We start from the raw sequence: 27,023 nt of genomic DNA, 5'->3' as shown, positions 1-27,023 counted from the left end.
ACATACAGAGGGACTTTTTACCTCAGACATTGTGCTCCTCCATTATCTACCTCGTGTACTAGTGTAGTGTCATCTACATCACATACAGAGGGACGTTTTACCTCAGACATTCAGCTCCTCCATTATCGACCTCGTGTACTAGTGTAGTGTCATCTACATCATATACAGAGGGACATTATACCTCAGACATTGTGCTCCTCCATTATCTACCTCGCGTACTAGTGTAGTGTCATCTACATCATATACAGAGGGAAGTTTTATCTCAGACATTGAGCTCCTCCATTATCTACCTCATGTACTAGTGTAGTGTCATCTACATCACATACAGAGAGACACTTTACCTCAGACATTGAGCTCCTCCATTATCTACCTCGTGTATTAGTGTAGTGTTATCTACATCACATACAGAGGGACACTTTACGTCAGACATTGTGCTCCTCCATTATCTACCTTGTGTACTAGTGTAGTGTCATCTACATCACATATAGAGGGACACTTTACCTCAGACATTGAGCTCCTCCATTATCTACCTCGTGTACTAGTGTAGTGTCATCTACATCACATACAGAGAGACACTTTACCTCAGACATTGAGCTCCTCCATTATCTACCTCGTGTACCTGTGTAGTGTCATCTACATCACATACAGAGGGACACTTTACCTCAGACATTGACCTCCTCCATTATCTACCTCGTGTACTAGTGTAGTGTCATCTACCTCACATACAGAGGGACGTTTTACCTCAGACATTGAGCTCCTCCATTATCTACCTCGTGTACTAGTGTAGTGTCATCTACATCACATACAGAGGGACGTTTTACCTCAGACATTGTGCTCCTCCATTATCTACCTCATGTACTAGTGTAGTGTCATCTACATCACATACAGAGGGACATTTTACCTCAGACATTGTGCTCCTCCATTATCTACCTCGTGTACTAGTGTAGTGTCATCTACATCACATACAGAGGGACGTTTTACCTCAGACATTGAGCTCCTCCATTATCGACCTCGTGTACTAGTGTAGTGTCATCTACATCATATACAGAGGGACGTTATACCTCAGACATTGTGCTCCTCCATTATCTACCTCGTGTACTAGTGTAGTGTCATCTACATCATATACAGAGGGAAGTTTTATCTCAGACATTGAGCTCCTCCATTATCTACCTCATGTACTAGTGTAGTGTCATCTACATCACATACAGAGGGACGTTTTACCTCAGACATTGAGCTCCTCCATTATCTACCTCGTGTACTAGTGTAGTGTCATCTACATCACATACAGAGAGACACTTTCCCTCAGACATTGAGCTCCTCCATTATCTACCTCGTGTATTAGTGTAGTGTTATCTACATCACATACAGAGGGACACTTTACGTCAGACATTGTGCTCCTCCATTATCTACCTTGTGTACTAGTGTAGTGTCATCTACATCACATATAGAGGGACACTTTACCTCAGACATTGAGCTCCTCCATTATCTACCTCGTGTACTAGTGTAGTGTCATCTACATCATATACAGAGGGACGTTATACCTCAGACATTGTGCTCCTCCATTATCTACCTCGCGTACTAGTGTAGTGTCATCTACATCACATATAGAGGGACACTTTACCTCAGACATTGAGCTCCTCCATTATCGACCTCGTGTACTAGTGTAGTGTCATCTACATCATATACAGAGGGACGTTATACCTCAGACATTGTGCTCCTCCATTATCTACCTCGCGTACTAGTGTAGTGTCATCTACATCATATACAGAGGGAAGTTTTATCTCAGACATTGAGCTCCTCCATTATCTACCTCATGTACTAGTGTAGTGTCATCTACATCACATACAGAGGGACGTTTTACCTCAGACATTGAGCTCCTCCATTATCTACCTCGTGTACTAGTGTAGTGTCATCTACATCACATACAGAGAGACACTTTACCTCAGACATTGAGCTCCTCCATTATCTACCTCTTGTATTAGTGTAGTGTTATCTACATCACATACAGAGGGACACTTTACGTCAGACATTGTGCTCCTCCATTATCTACCTTGTGTACTAGTGTAGTGTCATCTACATCACATATAGAGGGACACTTTACCTCAGACATTGAGCTCCTCCATTATCTACCTCGTGTACTAGTGTAGTGTCATCTACATCACATACAGAGAGACACTTTACCTCAGACATTGAGCTCCTCCATTATCTACCTCGTGTACCTGTGTAGTGTCATCTACATCACATACAGAGGGACACTTTAACTCAGACATTGACCTCCTCCATTATCTACCTCGTGTACTAGTGTAGTGTCATCTACATCACATACAGAGGGACGTTTTACCTCAGACATTGAGCTCCTCCATTATCTACCTCGTGTACTAGTGTAGTGTCATCTACATCCTATACAGAGGGACGTTTAACCTTAGACATTGAGTCCTCCATTATCTACCTCATGTACTAGTGTAGTGTCATCTACATCATATACATAGTGACTATTTACCTCAGACATTTAGACCTCCATTATCTACCTTGTGTACTAGTGTAGTGTCATCTACATCATATACAGAGGGACGTTTTACCTCAGACATTGAGCTCCTCCATTATCTACCTCGTGTACTAGTGTAGTGTCATCTACATCACATACAGAGGGACGTTTTACCTCAGACATTGAGCTCCTCCATTATCTACCTCGTGTACTAGTGTAGTGTCATCTACATCCTATACAGAGGGACGTTTAACCTTAGACATTGAGTCCTCCATTATCTACCTCATGTACTAGTGTAGTGTCATCTACATCATATACAGAGGGACGTTTTACCACAGACATTGAGCTCCTCCATTATCTACCTCGTGTTCTAGTATAGTGTCATCTACATCACATACAGAGGGACGTTTTACCTCAGACATTGAGTCCTCCATTATCTACCTCGTGTTCTAGTATAGTGTCATCTACATCACATACAGAGCGACGTTTTACCTCAGACATTGAGTCCTCCATTATCTACCTCGTGGACTAGTGTATTGTCATCTACATCATATACAGAGGGACGTTTTACCTCAGACATTGTGCTCCTCCATTATCTACCTCGTGTACTAGTATACTGTTATCTACATCACATAGAGAGACACTTTGCTCCTCCATTATCTACCTCGTGTACTAGTGTAGTGTCATCTACATCATATACAGAGGGACGTTTTACCTCAGACATTGTGCTCCACCATTATGTACCTCGTTTACTAGTGTAGTGTCATCTACATCACATACAGAGGGACGTTTTACCTCAGACATTGTGCTCCTCCATTATCTACCTCGTGTACTACTGTAGTGTCATCTACATCCTATACAGAGGGACGTTTTACCTCAGACATTGAGCTCCTCCATTATCTACCTCGTGTACTAGTGTAGCGTCATCTACATCACATACAGAGGGACACTTTACCTCAGACATTGTGCTCCTCCATTATCTACCTCATGTACTAGTATAGTGTCATCTACATCACATACAGAGGGATGTTTTATCTCAGACATTGTGCTCCATTATCTACCTCGTGTACCAGTGTAGTGTCATCTACATCACATACAGAGGGACACTTTACCTCAGACATTGAGCTCCTCCATTATCTACCTCGTGTACTAGTGTAGTGTCATCTACATCCTATACAGAGGGACGTTTTACCTCAGACATTGTGCTTCTCCATTATCTACCTCGTCTACTAGTGTAGTGTCATCTACATCACATACAGAGGGACGTTATACCTCAGACATTGAGCTCCTCCATTATCTACCTCGTGTACTAGTGTAGTGTCATCTACATCATATACAGAGGGAAGTTTTACCTCAGACATTGTGCTCCTCCATTATCTACCTCGTGTACTAGTATAGTGTCATCTACATCCTATACAGAGGGACGTTTTACCTCAGACATTGAGCTCCTCCATTATCTACCTCGTGTACTAGTATAGTGTCATCTACATCACATACAGAGGGACACTTTACCTCAGACATTGAGCTCCTCCATTATCTACCTCGTGTACTAGTGTAGTGTCATCTACATCACATACAGAAGGACGTTTTACCTCAGACATTGAGCTCCTCCATTATCTACCTCGTTTACTAGTGTAGTATCATCTACATCATATACAGAGGGACGTTTTACCTCATACATTGAGCTCCTCCATTATCTACCTCATGTACCAGCCTCACTCACTGCCCCTGTCTTCACACTGCAGACATGGCTGATATCTCATATAGTGATGGTATTATACCCCACATCACATGTTTGTGTGGCGCCCCTGAGGGTTCAGTCGCCACAGAGGTACTGCATCTCACCCAGAGGTGAGGTCTCTCACTCTCAGTTAAGGAGGGAGTACTACCCGGGACCCACACATTTGCATCCATTACACTCCAGGAGGGAAGGGCGAGAATGCTCCTAAGGGAGAGCACAGTCCCTGGTCCCTGGCTGGAGGGTGGAACCATGTAGTGGGTGTGGGTGGAGGAAGAAGCACAGGGGAGCACTTCAACAGGAGTATAAAAAGGGGAGCCATCTTGGGAGTGGTCAGAGCAGTCTGACAGAACAGTCAGATAGGAGAAGTAGTGGGAGCAGGAGCTCTGTAGGATTTCTGCTCAGAGAGAAAAGCGGGCCTAGTGTGAGAGGTCCAGGAGGAAAGGCTGAAGAGGAAGGGAGCAGCGGAAGGCTCCAGAAGTGAGGGGATCCCAGGGGCATGGCGAGTGAGGAAGCCACCCGTGCGCCCGAATCTGCAGGAATGTGGAGGGATCAGGCCACAGAGGGGACCGGCCCCTAAACTAATGTAGAACTACAAGGCTCAGCTAGGAACTGGAGGCTTCTGCACTTTCAGGGTGTAGTTGCTCATAGCTGCAACTAAATCGCCAAAAAGGTAGCCACACAGGATTCAGGGGACTGTAGGTTGCCCACCAAAAACTGAGGTTACTGGCTTGGAACACTGGATGCGAGGCGCAGGGCAGGAGGGTGAAAGCCAGTGCAGGAAGACGACCGAGGAAGGTACACAGAATGGGGTCCCGTCAAGTACTCCGGAGATACCTGGGAGTTTGCTGAACCCTTCCCTTGGTGAACGCAGGACGACGTAGGTGGTTATAATCTGGCAGTTGTAGCCAGGAGCAATGTGATAACCATGAGTAAACCTTGGAGACTGCACCCCCACTGTGTCCTGGAGTTATTATCTGCGCTATCACCTGCGCTACACTGCACAGCAATATCTACCTCATCTATAACATCACCACTACACAAACCTGGAGCTAAGCTCTGCCTGTGGAGAGCTGAACCAACTCTGCTGCGTCACAATCAGCTCCAGAGGATCTGCTCTTTATTCCCCTTTGATTGACCGCCCTCAGTCACGGAGCGGGTCACTGCCATTGTGACATCCCCCAGCACCGACCGGCCCGGCTACCAAGTACCCCACGGCCCAGGGGGCACGTCATTTGCAGCTTCTCATAGTCCTGGTGTGATGGTGGCTGTGGGGAGTGTGTGACAGGAGGAGCAGAATTTGGTAATTTTCCTTTGTTTAGGATGAAATAGCATGAGGACACATATTAGGGCGCAGATAGATGGCCGCATAACTCGTGCGAGCATCGACAGCTTGACAGCAGCACAGAAATACACCACACTGTCAAGCTCAGGTCAGGAGAGCAGACAGCCAGTTCGTGCACTGCGAAACGATGCTTGCACAAGTTATACGGCAGTCTGTCTGCTCCCTTACATTGACTCTCCTGCCTCGCAGACACAGTGCCTCTCCTGCCTCGCAGACGCAGTGACTCTGCTATATTTCCTCATCCATTAAATCTGTATTATCATTTCCTCACACTCTAATCTTCTTTACTACTGTGCTGTCACTTTACTACTGTGCTGTCACACACACTATCTGGACAGTTTTTTCAGTCTGTTATGGCTTTCTCTTCCTATCTCTATTACTAAGCTGTAAGCTCTGATATCCTGTCGCTGTCCAGATTCACGCCAAAATGGATGCTGCATTCCCTGCTTCTGCTTTTACACAGACTATTATAGTACCTCCTGATGACAACTTAGGCAATATGCGAGAAGTGAGTAGCAAATTGTTAGAATTTTCCAGTATCATCAAATTTTAAAAAGATTGACTACAGCCATCATCACACTTCATGGGTCTTCCATCGATTTCTACTTCCTGAGCCTTCTCGACATGCAGTAAATGAGTGCCTCAGCCAGTGATTGTCCTCCACAGTCACATATCCATGTGTCAGGATGTCATCTCTGCAGCAGGAAATGGAGGCTGATGGTGGAACAGGAGCGGCATGGCAGGAGCGACAGGGCAGGAGAGGCAGGGCAGAAGCGGCAGGGCAGGAGCGGCAAGGCAAGTGAGGCAGGGCAGGAGCGGCAGGGCAGGAGCATCAGGGCAGGAGCGGCAGGGCAGGAGCGGCAGGGCAGGAGTGGCAGGGCAGGAGCGGCAGGGCAGGAGCATCAGGGCAGGAGCGGCAGGGCAGGAGCGGCAGGGCAGGAGCATCAGGGCAGGAGCGGCAGGGCAGGAGCGGCAGGGCAGGAGTGGCAGGGCAGGAGCGGCAGGCGATGTCAGTGCTGCTGACATTTTAAGTTGTTAAAGAACAAAAAAACTAAGCAGACGCCTAATTTAATTTTTCTCTGCAATGTGGATTTCAAGTCTGTGGTGCAAAATTCTGTGACTATGTGGCCGTATGTTGAGCAATGTGGATTTCTTGCTTGTGGGTGTCCTCGATTACACTTCAAAATCTCTGGTGTCAGAAGTGGTCATACGGTAAATGACGCCTGCAGTGGTTATACGGTAAATGACGCCTGCAGTGGTTATACGGTAAATGACGCCTGCAGTGGTTATACGGTAAATGACGCCTGCAGTGTACAGTCACTGACCGCCATCAGGTCACCGTAGACATAGTTAGTCTTAATAATTCTCGGGACACTATAGATCCATATGTCAGAGGTTTCCTCTCTCGCACACAGTACATATCTTTATACGACCAGGATCCTGCTACCAGCTGGATGATCGGAGCGTGAATGTCGCCAGTCAGATTAATTACTTCACCGCCATCGTAACTGAGATCTGCAGCATCAGCATCATACGCAGCGGTAAGAACATATGGCGGTGTAATATATCACTTATATCAGTCACTGAGTGCTCCACTCTGGAGACTTTATTTCCCGTGAATCTAGATTTATCTTAGTGGCTTCATCTCCATCTGTTCCCAACATTTTATTTGAGAATCAAATGATCCATCACATTACCTAAACCACCATATATACCGCACTGTGGGCACATTAAACACCATATATACTGCACTAAACAGCTGATGTAGGTGGAGTCAGTGCTGAGGAGCTGATGTAGGTGGAGCCAGTGCTGAGGAGCTGATGTAGGTGGGGTCAGTGCTGAGGAGCTGATGTAGGTGGAGCCAGTGCTGAGGAGCTGATGTAGGTGGAGCCAGTGCTGAGGAGCTGATGTAGGGGTAGCCAGTGCTGAGGAGATGATGTAGATGGTGCAAATTCTGAGGAGGTGATGTAGGTGAGGTCAGTGCTGAGGAGCTGATGTAGGCGTAGCCAGTGCTGAGGAGCTGATATAAGGGTAGCCAATGCTGAGGAGCTGATGTAGGTGGGGTCAGTGCTGAGGAGCTGATGTAGGTGGGGTCAGTGCTGAGGAGCTGATGTAGGTGGGGTCAGTGCTGAGGAGCTGATGTCGGTGGAGCCAGTGCTGAGGAGATGATGTAGATGGCACAAATTCTGAGGGGCTGATGTAGATGGAGCCAGTGCTGAGGAGCTGATGTAGGTGGAGGCAGTGCTGAGGAGCTGATGTAGGTTGGGTCAGTGCTGAGGAGCTGATGTAGGTTGGGTCAGTGCTGAGGAGCTGATGTAGGTGGAGCCAATGATGAGGAGCTGATGTAGGTGGATCCAGTGATGAGGAGTTGATGTAGGTGGATCCAGTGCTGAGGAGCTGATGTAGGTGGGTCAGTGCTGAGGAGCTGATGTAGGTGGGTCAGTGCTGAGGAGATGATGTAGGTGGAGCCATTGCTGAGGAGCTGATGTAGGGGTAGCCAGTGCTGAGGAGCTGATATAGGTGAGGTCAGAGCTGAGGAGCTGATGTTGATGGATCCAGTGCTGAGGAGCTGACATAGGGGTAGCCAGTGCTGAGGAGCTGATGTAGGTGGAGCTAGTGCTGAGGAGCTGATGTAGGTGGGGTCAGTGCTGAGGAGCTGATGTAGATGGCGCAAATTCTGAGGAGCTGATGTAGGTGGAGCCAGTGCTGAGTAGCTGATGTAGGTTTGGTCAGTGCTGAGGAGCTGATGTAGGTGGAGTCAGTGCTCAGGAGCTGATGTTGGTGGATCCAGTGCTGAGGAGCTGATGTAGGGTTAGCCAGTGCTGAGGAGCTGATGTAGATGGAGCCAGTGCTGAGGAGCTGATGTAGGTGGAGCCAGTGCTGAGGAGCTGATGTAGGTAGAGCCAGTGCTGCGGATCTGATGTAAGTGGAGCCTGTGCCGAGGAGCTGATGTAGGCGGGGTCAATGCTGAGGAGCCGATGTAGATGGCACTAGTGCTGAGGAGCTGATGCAGATGGTGCAAATTCTGGGGAGCTGATGGTGAAGCCAGTGCTGAAGAGCTGATGTAGGTGGAGCCAGTGCTGAGGAGCTGATGTAGGTGGAGTCAGTGCTGAGGAGCTGATGTAGGTGGAGCCAGTGCTGTGGATCTGATGTAAGTGGAGCCAGTGCCGAGGAGCTGATGTAGGTGGGGTCAATACTGAGGAGCCCATGTAGATGGCGCTAGTGCTGAGGAACTGATGGAGATGGCGCAAATTCTGAGGAGCTGATGTTGGTGGATCCAATGCTAAAGAGGTGATGTAGGTGGAGCCAGTGCTGAGGAGCTGATGTAGGTGGAGCCAGTGCTGAGGAACTGATGTAGGTGGAGCCAGTGCTGAGGAGCTGATGTAGGTGGTGCCAGTGCTGAGGAGCTGATGTAGGTGGAGCCAGTGTTGAGGAGCTGATGTAGGTGGGGTCAGTGCTGAGAAGCTGATGTTGGTGGATCCAGTGCTGAGGAGCTGATGTAGGTGGAGCCATTGCTGAGAAGCTAGTGTAGATGATGCAAATTCTGAGGAGCTGATGTGGGTGGAGTCAGTGCTGAAGAGCTGATGTTGGTGGAGCCAGTGCTGAGGAGCTGATGTAGGTGGAGCCAGTGCTGATGTAGGTGGAGCCAGTGCTGAGGAGCTGATGTGGGTGGAGCCATTGCTGAGGAGCTGATGTAGATGGTGAAAATTCTGAGGAGCTGATGTTGGTGGAGCCAGTGCTGAAGAGCTGATGTAGGTGGAGCCAGTTCTGAGGAGCTGATGTAGGTGGAGCTAATGCTGAGGAGCTGATGTAGGTGGTGCCAATGCTGAGGAGCTGATGTAGGTGGACCCATTTCTGAGGAGCTGATGTAGGTGGTGCCAGTGCTGAGGAGCTGATGTAGGTGGACCCATTTCTGAGGAGCTGATGTAGGTGGTGCCAGTGCTGAGGAGCTGATGTAGCGGCAAGGTTCTGTTGATAGCGGCACAGACCTTTGCATACAGGAATGGTTTTGCAGATTCAGGCTTTAGTACATGGCTTATCAGTTCTCTCCAGTTCCACAGATGAATACATTTGGCACATATCTTCACCTCTCTATGTCAGATACCAGTAATGGTCCAGCAGCTTCCTCTGGTGTCCCTGCCGGGGAAGCCTCAGTATTCTGTAACTAAGCCCCCATAGCGGACACTTCTCACATATCCTTCCATACAGGACAACTCTTCTCACATCCCAGTTGGCCATCCTAGTTGCTCCCGGCAGTCTCTCACACATCAGTCTCTCCTTTCTCTTCTGTAGACAGCACTCCGATGTCACCACGGCCATCTTCTTCCAGTAATCCCTACCAAGCAGATTCTGCCACTAATTCACTAAAATTCTTTGAGCGTCTCTGTTTCAGCTCCTATAATGCAGCAGTAACTTGTTGCCCCTAAACTTTTAACTCCATCGATAGCTACTCTGAACTGTAACTAAACCCCAGGTCCAAGCCCCAACCTTTCTTCTGGAAACTCCTGCATAAACGCCCCACCGTGCCTCAAGTACATCCAGTGCCAGCACATGGGGCCAAACCCTCTCTACACTCATTAGTGTAGGATAATGGGGGAAGATAACAACCCCGCAGCTGTTGGACCAGTAGAAGTTCTCATAACCTCGTTGTGAACAATAATATTCCCATTCACTGGTAACAAGTAGAGAATCTGGGGGAATCGGAGGACATGTTGTACAGGAAGGTTGGAGTGTGACTTCCCGTTCAGGTCGCCCGTTATCTACCAACAACATGAGAAATCTTCTTTCTTTCCTTAGGAATTTGTTACATACTGATCCTGATCCCCATCATGCTCCTCTTTGACATATTGAGATCTCGTGGTGAGTGATCCAGCTTTACGTCTTCATATATAAAAAGCCCCATATCTGTGACTGTGGGAAGCCGATTACCGTTGAACGTGATGGCGCTGGTGTCGATTTATATCATTTCTTGCAAAGCTTTTTCCTTTCTGTTGTTTTGCAGGATACCTGGATTGTCTCCTAAACGATTCTCTAATCTCCTTCTTCAGGAACATATTTTTCTGTTGCACATGTTGCAGTAAGTTTTATGTTTGTCAAGATTTAGTCCCCGATTTATGAAGGTGTTTTCATCAGAATTCTGTTTTTTTACGCCAGTCCCATCCAGTGTCGCCAAAATGGGCAGAGGTGGGGTGGGACAGGAGGTGGCGAAGGCCGCCCAGCAAATTCTTCAAAACTTATGCCTGAAATGTACTCCAGTCCCTGACTAGAGTAACATTTCCACAGTGCTGTAAAAAACTTGTAAGACGCAATCTGATTCCAGCTCCATGCAATAGGATTGTGGGGTAAAACGCCAGCCTTAATGAATCGTGCCCTTAGGAATATGTTATAAAGAAAATGTCCGACCCTGAAGTAACATTTTGGCATTTTTCCTCCTGTTTAGGTGACGACCTGAGTTCCAAATGTAAGCGGATCACCCGGTGTCTGTGGAGCGTATTCACACTGCTGATTCAGGTCCTGTTTACTATCGCTGTTGGGATTTTATCCTTTGGAAGTGGTGAGTGTCCACTGACCTTAATCTGCGGAAGATATCAGATAAGCTGTTGTCAGATCTGTTACCACCAGGGTGGAGTTATTGTGTCTTTTTCGCTAGTGAAACCAAAGAAATGAGCCGGAGCACAAGTTGGTATACATGCAGTAGAAGCATGTTCACACTTTGGTCATTTAACAGAAAAAAACTTATATAGAAACAAAATGAGCATAGACCCTGCCGATACACTGCCAATTTTGCAACTATTGCCACCTAGAAAGAATGGAGAGGTCTGTAATTTGTATCGTAGGTACACTTCAACTGTGAGAGAATCTAAAAAGAAAAACCAGAAGATCAAATTTTATGATTTTTACATAATTAAATTACATTTTATTGCATGAAATAAATATTTGATCACCTACCAACCATCAAGAATTCTGGCTCTCGCAGACCTGTTAGTTTTTATTTATGAAGCCTCCTACTCTGCACTCATTACTTGTATTAATTGCACCTATTTGAACTCATTACCTGTATAAAAGACACCTGTCCACACACTCAATCAATCACACTCCAACCTCTCCACCATGGCCAAGACCAAAGAGCTGTCTAAGGACACCAGGGACAAAAGTGTAGACCTGCCCAATGCAGGGATGGGTTACAGGACAATAGGCAAACAGCTTGGTGAGAAGGGAACAACTGCTAGTGCAATTATTAGAAATTGAAGCAACACAAGACTGTTAATCTTCCACGGACTGGGTCTCCATGCAAGATCTCGCCTCATGGGTTAAGGATGATACTGAAAAAGGTCAGGAATCAGCCCAGAACTACATGGGAGGACCTGGTCAAAGACCTGAAGAAAGCTGGGACCACAGTCTCAAACATTACCGTTAGTAATACACTACGCCGTCATGGATTAAAATCCTGCAGGGCATGCAAGGAGGAGTACAACCCAAAGAACACCATCCCAACCGTGAAGCATGGTGGGGGAAACCTCATACCTCGGGGGTGCTTTTCTGCAAAGGGGACAAGACGACGGCACTATGTTGAAGGGAGGATGGATGGGGTCATGTATTGCAAGATTTTGGCCAACAACCTCCTTCTCTCAGAGCATTGAAGATGGTCGTGGCTGGGTCACCGAAACCTGGAAAATCTGGAGAAGATCTGTATGGAGGAGGGGGCCAATATCCCTGCTGCAGTGTGTGCAAAATGATCAAGGACTACAGGAAACGTCTGACCTCTGTAATTGCAAACAAAGGTTTCTGGACCAAATATGAAGTTCTGTTTTTCTATTGTATCAAATACTTATTTCATGCAATAAAATGCAAATTAATTATGTAAATCATATAATGTGATTTTCTGGATTCATTGTTAGATTCTGTCTCTCACAGATGAAGTGTACGTATGATAAAAATTACAGACTTCTCCATTCTTTGTAGGTGGGAAAACTTGCAAAATCAGCAGTGGATCAAATACATATTTCCCCACTGTGTGTGTGTGTGTATATATGTATAATATACAGTCATATGAAAAAGTTTGGGCACCCCTATTAATCTTAAGCTTAATGTTTTATAAAAATTGGTGTTTTTGCAACAGCTATTTCAGTTTGATATATGTAATAACTGTTGGACACAGTAATGTTTCTGCCTTGAAATGAGGTTTATTGTACTAACAGAAAATGTGCAATCTGCATTCAAACAAAATTTGAGAGGTGCATAAGTATGGGCACCCTTATCATTTTCTTGTTTTAAATACTCCTACCTACTTTTTACTGACTTGCTAAAGCACTTTATTTGGTTTTGTAACCTCATTAAGCTTTGAACTTCATAGCCAGGTGTATGCAATCATGAGAAAAGCTACTTAAAGTGGCCACTTTGCAAGTTGTTCTCCTGTTTGAATCTCCTCTGAAGAGTGGCATCATGGGCTCCTCAAAAAAAACTGTCAAATGATCTGAAAACAAAGATTATTCAACATAGTTGTTCAGGGGAAGGATACAAAAAGCTGGCTCAGAGATTTAACCTGTCAGTTTCCACTATGAGAAACATAGTAAGGAAATGGAAGAACACAGTGACAGTTCTTGTTAAGGCCAGAAGTGGCAGGCCAAGGAAAACATCAGAAAGGCAGAGAAGATGAATGGTGAGATCAGTCAAGGACAATCCTCAGACCACCTCCAGAGAGCTGCAGCATCAACTTGCTGCAGATGGTGTCACTGTGCATCGGTCAACTATACAACGCACTTTGCACAAGGAGAAGCTGTATGGGAGAGTGATGCGAAAGAAACCGTTTCTGCAAGCACGCCACAAACAGAGTCGGCTGAGGTATGCAAAAGCACATTTGGAGAAGCCAATTTCTTTTTGGAAGAAGGTCCTGTGGACAGATGAAACCAAGACTGAGTTTTTTGGTCATACAAAAAGGCGTTATGCATGGTGGCAAAAAAAAACACAGCATTCCAAGAAAAACACTTGCTACCCACAGTAAAATTTGGTGGAGGTTCCATCATGCTTTGGGGCTGTGTGGCCAATGCCGGCACTGGGAATCTTGTTAAAGTTGAGGGACGCATGGATTCCACTCAGTATCAGCAGATTCTTGACAATAGTGTTCAAGAATCAGTGATAAAGTTGATGTTACGCAGTGGATGGATCTTTCAGCAAGACAATGATCCAAAACACCGCTCCAAATCTATTCAGGCATTCATGCAGAGGAACAATTACAATGTTCTGGAATGGCCATCCCAGTCCCCAGACCTGAATATCATTGAACATCTGTGGGATCATTTGAAGAGGGCTGTCCATGCTCGGCGACCATCAAACTTAACTGAACTGGAATTGTTTTGTAAAGAGGAATGGTCAAAAATACCTTCATCCAGGATCCAGGAACTCATTAAAAGCTACAGGAAGCGACTAGAGGCTGTTATTTTTGCAAAAGGAGGATCTACTAAATATTAATGTCACTTTTCTGGTGAGGTGCCCATACTTATGCACCTGTCAAATTTTGTTTGAATGCAGATTGCACATTTTCTGTTAGTACAATAAACCTCATTTCAAGGCAGAAACATTACTGTGTCCAACAGTTATTACATAGATCAAACTGAAATAGCTGTTGCAAAAACACCAATTTTTATAAAACATTAAGCTTAAGATTAATAGGGGTGCCCAAACTTTTTCATATGACTGTATATATATATATATATATATATACAGTACAGACCAAAAGTTTGGACACACCTGCTCATTTAAAGATTTTTCTGTATTTTCATGACTATGAAAATTGTACATTCACAATGAAGGCATCAAAACTATGAATTAACACATGTGGAATTATATACTTAACAAAAAAAAGTGTGAAACAACTGAAAATATGTCTTATATTCTAGGTTCTTCACAGTAGCCACCTTTTGCTTTGATGACTGCTTTGCACACTCTTGGCATTCTCTTGATGAGCTTCAAGAGGTAGTCACCGGAAATGGTCTTCCAACAATCTTGAAGGAGTTCCCAGAGATGCTTAGCACTTGTTGGCCCTTTTGCCTTCACTCTGCGGTCCAGCTCACCCCAAACCATCTCGATTGGGTTCAGGTCTGGTGACTGTGGAGGCCAGGTCATCTGGCGTAGCACCCCATCACTCTCCTTCTTGGTCAAATAGCCCTTACACAGCCTGGAGGTGTGTTTGGGGTCATTGTCCTGTCGAAAAATAAATGATGGTCCAACTAAACGCAAACCGGATGGAATAGCATGCCGCTGCAAGATGCTGTGGAAGCCATGCTGGTTCAGTATGCCTTCAATTTTGAATAAATCCCCAACAGTGTCACCAGCAAAGCACCCCCACACCATCACACCTCCTCCTCCATGCTTCACGGTGGGAACCAGACATGTAGAGTCCATCCGTTCACCTTTTCTGCGTTGCACAAAGACACGGTGGTTGGAACCAAAGATCTCAAATTTGGGCTCATCAGACCAAAGCACAGAATTCCACTGGTCTAATGTCCATTCCTTGTGTTCTTTAGCCCAAACAAGTCTCTTCTGCTTGTTGCCTGTCATTAGCAGTGGTTTCCTAGCAGCTATTTTACCATGAAGGCCTGCTGCACAAAGTCTCCTCTTAACAGTTGTTGTAGTGATTAGTGTTGAGCCACCCCCGTAGTGTTCGAGTTCGGTTCGGTTCGTCGAACACCCGTGTGTTCGCCGAACTGTTCGTCAAACTGTTCGTCGAACACCTTCGAACACCGTTAAAACCAATGGCAGGCAAACAAAAACACATAGAAACACATAGAAAACACCTTCAAAGGTGTCCAAAAGCTGACAAACTGCTCAGAAGACACAACTAACACATGGAAAAGTGACAAGTACATATAGTCATGCGAAAATAAAAGAGGTGGAGGAGTAAAAGGAGGGGGAGACACAGATATATGCATGTCATGCCCTTCTAAAATCCAAAAAGTGAGAAGCCGACACGGCCAGTCCGCTCCTGCCCGTGCCACCTCCGTGTCGCCGGGTTTGTGCCAGAGCCGCGGTGAACCCTGATGGCCAGCCCCCCTCTCCCAATACTGGTGCCTGTCCGCTGGTGGGTCGAGCGAGCCCCCCTGTGGTGGAGGCAGCTCTAAGCTTTTTAATTTAAATTGTCTCTCTAATTTGAATGAATACACTTTAAATCCATTTACAAGGATCTATTGGAGGGCAAGTCTCATGCCAGCAGCCGCGTAATTCCAGCTCCAGTAGCGTCCACTAAAACTGCTGCAGTTAAAAAGCTTTTATAAGGATCGAGCTCGGCTGTCCACAGCAAGGCATCCTACTGCCAGTCCCAGCCCCTATGCCTTGGGGTGCCTCCTGATGCTCTTCACTAAGTATCCCATGGTCCCGAAGCATTTCCTTTGAAAAAATTAAGTGTCTAAACTACAGGTGGTGTAGCTTGCTTAACAGCCGGGATAATCCGCTGACTAGCAGACACTGCTACTAGGCACAAAGTATTTCCTGGGCTAGATGCAGTTAAAAATTTGTAATTAGATACTCTCGTTGGATGCTGAGAAAGCATTCCATAGAGTCTCCTGGCACGCCATATATGATTCTCTTAAAAAGCTTGGGGTAGGGGTCTAGGGGACCCTTTTATAGCCAAAATCACGGCCCTGTATCACAATACGTCACCTAGGCTGAAGATAAATGGAACTGTAGCACCCTGAGGGCTCGGTTGCTACAGACGTATTGCACCTCACCCAGAGGTGTGATATCTCACTCTCAGATAAGGATGTAGTGTGGATCAGGACCCGACACCTGCATGCATTACACCACATTGCCGTGGGGCAGGGCGACCAATATGCCCCTGAGATGGGCACGCCAGTCCCTGTCCCTGGCTGGAGTGGGGGGAGGGAACACTGAGGAAGGGGAACCCTGTAGTGCAGGAGCAGGGAGTAAGCAGTTCCTGGGTGCATTGAGAAGGGAGTATAAAAGGTGGGCACCATCTTAGTTCAGTGCAGAGAAGTCTGAGCAGAAGTGGCAGGGAGCAGGGGCTCTGCATGAGCTCTGCTCCGGAGGCGGGCCTAGTAACAGAGGCCCAGGCCTGGAAGAGGGAGAAGGAAGGAAGAGGAGCGGAGAAGGCTCCAGGAACGAGGAATGAAGGGATCCCAGGGGTGCGGACGGGCGAGTCGCCACCGCACGCCCGAATCCACCTGCGTGGAGGGGTCAGGCCAAAGGGGGAGACCGGTCCCCGAACTAGTGGAGGCAGGAAACGACCCTCAGCTAGAAACCGGAGGCTCTGACATTTTATGTGGCGCAGCCCCTCGCTACACCCGCTAGGAAGGCACCACATAGGGTCAGGGAAACTGGCGCCAAGTTTACCAAGAGGAGGCCCGAGGCAGCCGGACAGAAGTGTTGGTAAGAAAGGCCAGACAAAGGACACACAAAGGGGGTCCTGTGAAGTGCTCCAAAGTTATCTGGGAGTTGTCTGAGCCCCTCACCTGGTGAGCACAGTACGACGTGGGCAGCCGTTACCTGCAGACGTGGTCTGGATAAGAAGAACTGTGAGTAAAGGCCCTGAACTGCATCACTGACTCTGTGTCGTTACTGCTGCTGCCCTGCACCATCACCCCCATCCTCCGCATACACTGCCCTGAGGCTATACTCCTCCCGTGGGGAGTTATGCTACGCTCTGCTGCACCCACAACACCAGCCTCAGCGGTCTGCCCTGTAGCGGCGGTTCACTCTGACCGCAATCCACGGGTGGCGTAGTCGTACATTTAAACATCAAAACCACATAAATAGTTCCGCCACTGGTTTGACCGCCCTGAGCCACGGAACCGGGTCGCCGCCACGAAGACTACAACCACCAGCATCCACCAAAAAGGGTCCCGCTCCGGGTGTCCCAAGGCCCAGGGGGTGCGTCAGAACATTTTCATCACCTTTCATAATCACCAATGGGACAAGGCAGGGATGTCCTCTGTCCCCTCTCTTATACATCCTAGTGACGGAGCACCTGCTCTCATCAATTCGCCATAACCCCAATATTAGGTGGATTGAGGTGGGAGGCACCGAGTACAAGTGCTCTCTATTTGCTGATGATGTCTTAATATATATCACTCCATCACATATATCCATCCCTGCTGTTATGGCTGAAATAGATCATGGTCAAATTTTAAAATCAATGCTGCGAAGTCTGAGGCCCTTGATGTCTCCCTCCCCAAATCCATACAGGATTCCATCCAGTCCAACTTTCCCTTTGCCTGACCCTCACAGGGTATCAAATACTTAGGAATTCCTATTCATAGAGACCTCTCCCGTCTATGTTATCTTAATTTTGGGCCCTTTATTGAACAACTCCATACAGACCACGGTTGACAAGTTAGAACTGTAAGATTCACTACGTGAACCACTGGTGTTTTGTGGAAAAGCACATGTACACTGTGTTCCAAATTATTATGCAAAAAGTGTTTAGGAGTGATAAGGGAAGAATTTGTTTGTTTGTCAGTTAAACTCATTGATGGTGATGTGTGTCAGGGCTCTTTATATCACTGTAAGCAATTGCAGACACCAGTGCTAATTAGTTTGGCAGGTGTGTCCAATGAAAGGCAAGACTACTTAAGAAGGCTCTCTCACATTATTAAGCAGCCTACATTTTCTGCCAAAATGGGAAAGAAAAAGGATGTGTCGGCTGCTGAGAAGCAACAAATTGTGGAGTGTTTAGGTCAAGGCATGACTACAATCAACATTGTGCGATGATCAGGATGAAGTGTCTTGGCAATCAAGAAGTATGTAGCTGATTCACAGTACACACGTGTGCGTGCTGATAAGGGCAAATTGAGGACTCTTTCCTACAGGCAATTACGTCAGGTTGAAAGAGCAGCGGCAAAAAAGCCTTGTCATAGCAGCAGACAAGTTTTTGAAGCTGCTTGTGCCTCCAACGTCCCCCGAACAACAAGATGCAGGGTCCTTCAGAGGTTTGCAGCTGTGCAAACGCCATCCTGTCGACCTCCTCTATCCACTTCACACAAGCAGAAACGGCTCCAGTGGGCCAAACATTACATGAAGACTGATTTCAAAACAGTTTTGTTCACGGATGAGTGCCGTGCAGCGCTCGATGGTCCAGATGGATGGAGTGGAGGATGGCTGGTTGATGGACACCCCACGCAAACACGGCTACAGCGCCAACAAGGAGGAGGTGGAGTAATGTTTTGGGCTGGAATCATGGGGAGAGAGATTGTCGGCCCCTTTTAGGATCCCTGAAGGCGCTAAAGATGAACTCCATAATGTATGTGGATTTTCTCAAACAGCACTTCCTGCCATGGTTCAAGAAGAAGAACCGTGTATTTCACAGCAAGATCATTTTTCTGCATGATAATGCACCGTCTCATGCTGCACATAAAACATCTGCATCTCTGGCTGATATGGGCATAAAAGGGGACAAACTTATGGTGTGACCCCCATGCTCCCCTGACCTGTACCCCATTCAGAACCTTTGGAGCATCATTAAAAGGAGTGTCTATGATGGCGGGAGGCAGTTCACATCTAAGCAACAGCTCTGGGAGGGTATTCTGTCCTCATGCAAAACAATTGAAGCAGAAACCATCCAAAACCTGACAATTTCAATGGACGAGAGAGTTCAGAAGCTCCTTTCGAACAAGGGGTCCTATGTGAAAATGTAACATCACCTAGAATAAAGTTTTGAGTTGAAAACTGTTTGATTTCAGTTTCTAACAACCTGCTAATGCTTATAATTTCAAAAATGACCATTTTTTTGGTCTTTATTAAAATGAAAAGGTTGATCGAAAAGTTTGGGGGATCTAAGAGTGTGGCAACCCAGTAGTCATGATTACTTCGAATTCTGACAATATGAGGGTCATGCTGCAGGTAGTGCAGCAAGAAGGCACTTATGTGTCTTGCGCATCTCTAAGCCCCAAAATTATTTTCCGGGCTAGATGCAGCTAAAAATTATTTTTAATTTTAAATCTGGTGAAGCTTTAGTATAGATGGCCTAATAGGATCAGTGCTGCACACTGCTACAAAGCCCAAATTATTTTCCAGTCAAGATACAGATAAACATGATTAGTAATTTGAAAGCTTAAAACGGTTGGTAGGGTGATTTTAACCAATCATCAAGCTTTTACTCTCCCCAGGATGACACAGGGGTAGAAAAGTCGTTTCGGATCCATGATTTGTTCATCTTTATGAACGTGAGTCTGTCTACATTATCAGTGGAGAGCCGCGTGCGCTTATCTGTCAGCACACCACCAGCAGCGCTGAACACACGTTCAGACAGAACGCTGGCTGCGGGGCATGACAAGATCTCCAAGGCGTAAGTGGCTAGCTCCGGCCATTTATCCAGATTGGAAGCCCAAAAAGAGCAAGGGTCCAGTGACACAGTCGTGGCTTCAATGTTTACTTGGAGATACTCCTGTACCATCGTCTCTAGGCGTTGACTATGTGTCAGACTTCTTGTCTCCTGTGGCCTTGCAAAGGATGGGCTAAAAAAGTGGTGAAATGATTCCGCAAAATTGATGTTACCAGCAGATTCTGTGGTTCTGTTACGGTTTGAGTGCTGAACACTTGACGGTCCCACGGTTGGCAAGTTGGAACTGTGAGATTCACTACGTGCACCACTGGTATTTTGTGGAAAAGCACATGTAAGATTCTGCAACAGTCTCTGCTGATACTCCTGCATGCGTGCATCCCTTTCTATGGCAGGAATAATTTCTGCAAATTTACTTTTGTACCGGGGATCTAACAGTGTGGCAACCCAGTAGTCAGGATTATTTCTAATTCTCACAATTCGAGGGTCATGTTGCAGGTAGTGCAGCAAGAAGGCACTCATGTGTGTTGCGCATCCAGGAGCACCAAGTCCCTGTTGTGTTGGTGGCGAGGTAACAATCATGCTTCCTTCCTCTGTCCTCTCCCCCCAACCTCGCACAACAGAAATGTGATCAAGGTCTCCCTCATCTGATGAGTCTTCCATCAGTTCGTCCTCCACTTCTTCCTGGGCTCCTGCACCTTCCTCACTAGTTTGGCTGCTACCATGCACCCTGGTAAAACCATCTCCCCCACCCTCACATGCCTGCCGCCTTGGTGCTGCCGACCGTCTGGACCTTGCAGATGTTAGCCCTTCCGCATACAACTCCTCCTCCTCTACTTCCTCCACCTCCTCTTGTGCCACCACCTGACTCCGAATTCTGTTTAACATGTGCTTCAGCATGTAAATCACCGGAATAGTCATGCTGATAATGGCATCGTCAGCACTAAACATCTTCGTCGCCATTTCAAAACTGTGCAGAAGGGTGCATAGGTCCCTGATCTGAGACCACTCCTCCAGCGTGATTTGCCCCACCTCTGAATCTCGTTGGCCCAGGCTATACGTCAGAACGTATTGCACCAGGGCTTGTCGGTGCTGCCACAGTCGCTGCAACATGTGCAGAGTTGAATTCCACCGGGTAGGCACATCGCATTTTAGCCGGTGAAGTGGCAGGCCCAACGACTTCTGTAGAGATGTAAGTCGCTGAGCTGCGGGATGCGAACGGCGGAAGTGAGCACACAGCGACCGTGCCCTCTGCAGAAGGCCATCTAGTCTGGGATAGTGGGCTAAAAATTGCTGGACAACCAGGTTCAACACGTGAGCCATACAAGGCACGTGTGTGACATTGCCCCGGCGAAGGGCCGCACCCAGGTTTGCAGCATTGTCGCACACGGCCTTCCCTGGTTTCAGGTCCAGTGGAGACAACCATTCATGAAATTGGTTCTCCAGAGCTGACCACAACTCCTCAGCTGTGTGACTCACATTTCCCAGACATTTCAATGTAAAAACCGCCTGATGACGTTGAGCCCTACTGCCAGCATAGTAAGGAGGTGTGCAGGATCCCTTCTGCGCAGTTAGAAAGCTTGTGGCATGACCAGACAGGCTTTGGGTGCAGGTGGAAGACCGAGAGGAGGTTGAGGAGGCAGAAGCAGTGGAGGAACTTTGACATAAAGAGGATTGACGCACAACTCGTGGGGACGTCAAGACTTGGACAGCAGCCCCTTGTCCTGCTGTCACCATAGTTACCCAGTGCCCAGTCAGCGACATGTAACGCCCCTGTCCATGCCTACTCGTCCAAGTGTCTGTGGTGAAATGCACCTTGTCACACACAGAGTTTCTCAAAGAAGCGGTGATGTTGTGTGCGACATGCTGGTGGAGCGCAGGCACACCTTTCTTTGAGAAGTAGTGCCGACTGGGCATCTGGTACTGGGGCACTGCGACGGACATAAGGTCTCGAAAATCCTCTGTGTCCACCAGGCGGAAAGGCAGCATTTCTGTAGCCAAGAGCTTGCAGATGGTGAAATTCAACCTCTTAGCTTTCTCATGGCTAGGAGGAAATGGTCTTTTACTTGTCCACATCTGAGGGACCAAGGGCTGGCTATTGTGCTTAGACGGGGTTGATAAGGGTGTCCCCGGCAAACTGCCGGTCTGTGAGGAAGATGCAGGCGGACATGTTAGGTTGCCTTGATCCAAAGGTGGTGCTATCGATGTCGGACAGCGCTCAACACCAGCTGGTGTTCCCACCTCCAAAGAAAATGATGACCTGCCAATCACGTTGGCTGTTGCGGGTAAAGAGGTGGCAGGTCTGCGCCCCAAAACAGGTGTGACTGCTGTCCCCCCCAGTCACAGAGGATGAAGAGGCCGCGGATGCACAAGATATGGCAGACGGTGGTTGGCCCGGCCGGCTAGGCCGCATTGTAGCACACTGAGCTTCCCACTGCAACTTATGCTTCATGTCCATGTGCCGGTTCATGCATGAAGTACTCAAACTATGTATTTTTTGGCCTCTACTTAGCTTTTGCTGACAAATGTTACAGATAACACGAGTTGGGTCATCTTTATCGATCTGAAAAAATGCCCAGGCTATGCAAGGCTTAGCACCCATGCGACCTGAAGAGCCACCACGACTTGTGGTGAGAGGCAGAGTTGTGTTTGAGGATGCAGTTGTTGACGTGCTTCCAGTACTATGTCTCTGTCCAGGAAGGCGCAACCTGACCTCGTCGTCACTAGCATCTTCCTCCACCTCCTCTGCTGACCTCATCTCTTGGCTGACTGTGGGTTGACAGTAAGTGGGATCTCCGACCTCATCATCATCACCCTGTGCGTTATCACACCCGTCGTCCTCAGAGCCAACCTGTTCCTGCCCTGACAAAAAACTAAAGTTGTCGCTCCAATCAGGTATTTGAGTCTTATCATCGTCTTCCTCATTGTCTCCACCAACAGGAGTTACAGTTTGGGAATGAGGGTCTACATTATGGTCAGAACCTTCTGCGTCTGGTCCTGAATCCGACTCATAAAGATTCTGGGCATCAGTGCAGATCATTTCCTCGTCTGGATTCACAGAAGCGCTGGAGTCGACCTCTGATTCCCAGGCTATAGTATGAGTAAACAGCTCTGCAGACTCAACCATCTGTTCTACCTCATACTCAGACGGGCAGCTGGAGATTTGGGAGCTGTGAGGAAGCAAGTGCGATTGGGGTGACACCTTTGAGGACTGGAGTATTTGTGATGTTGAAGTTGATGTGGAGGAGAGCCCACTTAAAGGAGCACTTGATATCCGTTGAAGCACCTGCTGTTTTTGTGCCTCATCTGGAATTTGTAGCGATTGGCGTGGCCGTAAGAAAGGGATCTTATCACATTGTCCGCTAAAAGAAGTAGACATTTTAGTTTGGCTGGAAGATGGTCTTTCTTCTGCAGATGTTACTGTTGCTTTAACACCTACCCCACGGACACAACCTTTTTTCCCCTTCCCAACACGCCTATTCCCCTTTCCACCAGCAGCAGGCCTTTTTCCACTCATTTTGGTGGTTAACTAATTCACAACTCTGGAGTTGTTTGCACAAAAAAACAATGGATGGTAACCGAGCAGAGCTGAGTGGCCAAACTGTGGTATTAGGCCAAAACTATTGGCTGGGTTAGATGCAGAAAAAAATATATTCAGTTTGCAACCTGATGGAGGTCAGTATAGATGGACTAATAGAACAAGTCCCACACACAGCTAGAAGGCAAAATATTTTTTCAGAGGTAGATGCAGAAAAAAATTATATTCAGTTTGCAACCTGATGGAGGTCTGTATAGATGGATTAATAGAACAAGACCCACACACAGCTAGAAGCCCAATATTTTTTCAGAGGTAGATGCAGAAAAAAATATATTCAGTTTGCAACCTGATGGAGGTCAGTATAGATGGACTAATACAACAAGTCCCACACACTGCTAGAAGCCCAAATATTTTTTCAGAGGTACTGTAGATGCAGATAAAAATTATTTTTAATTTGCAACCTGATGGAGGTCAGTATAGATGGACTAATAGAGAAAGTCCCACACACTGCTAGAAGCCCAATATTTTTTCAGAGCTAGATGCAGAAAAAAATATATTCAGTTTGCAACCTGATGGAGGTCAGTATAGAAGGACTAATAGAACAAGTCCCACACACAGCTAGAAGCCCAAATATTTTTTCAGAGGTAGATGCAGAAAAAAATATATTCAGTTTGCAACCTGATGGAGGTCAGTATAGATGGACTAATAGAATGATGCTATGCCCAAAAGATTTTACTTCACTAGGTGCAGTAAAAAAATTGGTATTCTATACACAGGTGGTATATCTTGCAACACAGATAGGCTACTCCACTGACTAACACACTCTGCAATAGGCCAAAAAGGATTAGCTTTGCTAGATTCAGCCAAATGCTGTGAAAAAAACTTGCACAGCACTGGCACAGACCTGCCTGGCAAAAACTGATAGGAACTGATGTAACCTAGTCCTGAAAAGGACTCCAATTACAATTAGTCTTTACTCCCACAATCTATCTATTTAAGAGCACAGACCTGCCTGATAAAAGTCGTAGGAAATGCTGTAACCTAGTCCTTAAAAGGACTGCAATCACAACTATTCCCTACTCCCAAGCTATCTGTATATTTGTGCGAAAATTGGCTTGAAATTAACAAGGTATAGCGCACACAGCAACAGCGGTGCCGTCTAACACGCAGCTGCAGCAGTGAGAAAATGGTGGCGGCGGGGAAAATGGCTTGGTCTTATAGGGCAAGGACATGTGACATACACTGCCAATGACACATGCCCTTGCTTGTGTGAAAAAAGCACTTCGCTCCGTGTGTGCGCTGCTGATAGGCTGACAGATTGCACCTCCCCACTGCAAATGTGGGAAAGAGAAAAAAAAATGGAGATCTTCATTGTTCCTGCAGAGATCCATCCCCTGCCCCTCCCCCCACCCCGCTGTACACTCAAACTGCGTATTAACATTAATTTTCATCATTACTGAGAAAAAATCCAGTTATGATTTTGGTGCACGAACAGTTATCGAACATAACCTCGAACAGCCGAATTTTTCTCAAATTGTTCGTGTTCGCCGAACGGCTCGAACACCGCCCAAAACAGCTCGAATTTGAGATTGGCGAACAGTTCGAGTAGAACAACGCTCATCTCTAGTAGTGATGTGTCTGCTGCTAGAACTCTGTGTGGCATTGACCTGGTCTCTAATCTGAGCTGCTGTTAACCTGTGATTTCTGAGGCTGGTGACTTGGATAAACTTATCCTCAGAAGCAGAAGTGACTCTTGGTCTTCCTTTCCTGGGGCGGTCCTCTTGATGGTTTTTGCAACTGCACTTGGGGACACTTTCAAAGTTTGCCCAATTTTTCTCACTGACTGACCTTCATTTCTTAAAGTAATGATGGCCACTCGTTTTTCTTTACTTAGCTGCTTTTTTCTTGCCATAATACAAATTCTAACAGTCTATTCAGTAGGACTATCAGCTGTGTATCCACCAGACTTCTGCACAACACAACTGATGGTCCCAACCCCATTTATAAGACAAGAAATCCCACTTATTAAACCTGACAGGGCACACCTGTGAAGTGAAGACCATTTCCGGTGACTACCTCTTGGAGCTCATCAAGAGAATGCCAAGAGTGTGCAAAACAGTCATCAAAGCAAAAGGTGGCTACTTTGAAGAACCTAGAGTATAAGACATATTTTCAGTTGTTTCACACTTTTTTGTTAAGTATATAATTCCACATGTGATAATTCATAGTTTTGATGCCTTCAGTGTGAATGTACAATTTCCAAAGTCATGAAAATACAGAAAATCTTTAAATGAGAAGGTGTGTCCAAACTTTTGGTCTGTACTGTATATATATATATATATATATATATATATATATATATATATATATATATATATATATATATATATATATACTATATACAGGATCTATGTATATATGGTATATAATAATATATACAGATGGAGTATTTCTATATAAACTTACCTGGGTCTTCTTGGACCTTCCAGAGCCGCCGCTCACATCCTGTGTGATAATCATCGGTTCACGTTTTGTCGGTGAAGGGTCTGGTAATCTTAAAATCTAATAACTTTCTGGTATTTCTAGGTGACTCTTCAGGAATGAAATCCTCCTGGATTGGTTATTTGGTTCTGTCACTCGTCCTTTCGTTGATCTTGAAATGTGGAGTCTCCATCATTACCCACTGCTGTAAGTAGTAATCCCGGGTGTTCCTGCTGGGAGTATGAGGGTTGTAGTCTGTGTGGATACCTATGTGATAGCAGAGCCACCAGCTCTACAGAAGGCTCCTTACATCCCAGCCCAGCACTGAGTTCACACGTCCACGGACGGACAGTTCACGGATCTGTTTCTCGTAGACTTTAATTTAAAAATAAAATTTGATCCAGTTGCTTTCCATGTTTTAACTGGTACAATCAGCTGCAGACCATGCTTTGGTTCTGGCTAATGAAAAATAAGCGGATTGTAGAACGTGCAACATTCTGGGACGTTTCCATCCCCATTTATATGAATGGATCCAGCACTGATTCCTAAATAGGCTACAAGAATGGGCACAACTGCTGGACAAGTGAACTCGGCCTTATTTAGATTATTTTGGCTCGCAGGTCTCCAGCATATAGAGTAATAGAGGAGACAGTGATGAGCGCAGGGACGGATCAGAGTTTTCTATGATTTGGTTCAGTATTTTTACATAAAGGACATTTACAAAACTGCTATTTATAGGTAAAGCCTGTGAGTCCTGCTTCCCCACCAACTTATAGGTAAAGCATGTGAGTCCTGTTTCCCCACTGACTTATAGGAAAAGCCTGTGAGTCCTGCTTCCCCATTTACTTATAAGAAAAGCCTGTGAGTCGTGCTTCTCCACTGACTTATAGGTAAAGCCTGTGAGTTCTGCTTCCCCACTGACTTATAGGTAAAGCCTGTGAGTCCTGCTTCCCCACCGACTTATAGGTAAAGCCTGTGAGTCCTGCTTCCCCACCAACTTATAGGTAAAGCATGTGAGTCCTGCTTCCCCACCAACTTATAGGTAAAGCCTGTGAGTCCTGCTTCCCCACCGACTTATAGGAAAAGCCTGTGAGTCCTGCTTCCCCACCGACTTATAGGTAAAGCCTGTGAGTCCTGCTTCCCCAC

The 27,023-nt window shown here is 46.4% G+C and overlaps 1 protein-coding gene across 3 annotated transcripts in view; it reads left to right on the top strand.

Annotated features, from left to right (window-relative positions):
- LOC141164459 (uncharacterized) overlaps window positions 1-27,023 on the top strand; it is a 218,317-nt gene that overhangs the window by 65,208 nt on the left and 126,086 nt on the right. Inside the window, exons 5-9 of one of the 3 annotated variants that reach the window (XM_073649764.1) lie at window positions 6,984-7,109; window positions 10,366-10,428; window positions 10,571-10,645; window positions 11,009-11,122; window positions 25,983-26,084. In XM_073649764.1, the coding sequence (XP_073505865.1) occupies window positions 6,984-7,109; window positions 10,366-10,428; window positions 10,571-10,645; window positions 11,009-11,122; window positions 25,983-26,084 (480 nt within the window). Of the gene's footprint in view, window positions 1-6,983; window positions 7,110-10,365; window positions 10,429-10,570; window positions 10,646-11,008; window positions 11,123-14,465; window positions 14,763-25,982; window positions 26,085-27,023 lie in introns of those variants that run through there. The other 2 variants (XM_073649782.1, XM_073649773.1) reach the window with 2 other exon arrangements.

This window comes from Phyllobates terribilis, unplaced genomic scaffold (assembly GCF_046119375.1).
Source record: "Phyllobates terribilis strain yellow unplaced genomic scaffold, ASM4611937v1 Scaffold_1__5_contigs__length_1240528914, whole genome shotgun sequence".
NCBI classification, from domain to species: Eukaryota; Metazoa; Chordata; class Amphibia; order Anura; family Dendrobatidae; genus Phyllobates; species Phyllobates terribilis.
This window is presented reverse-complemented; position numbering and strand designations above follow the sequence as displayed.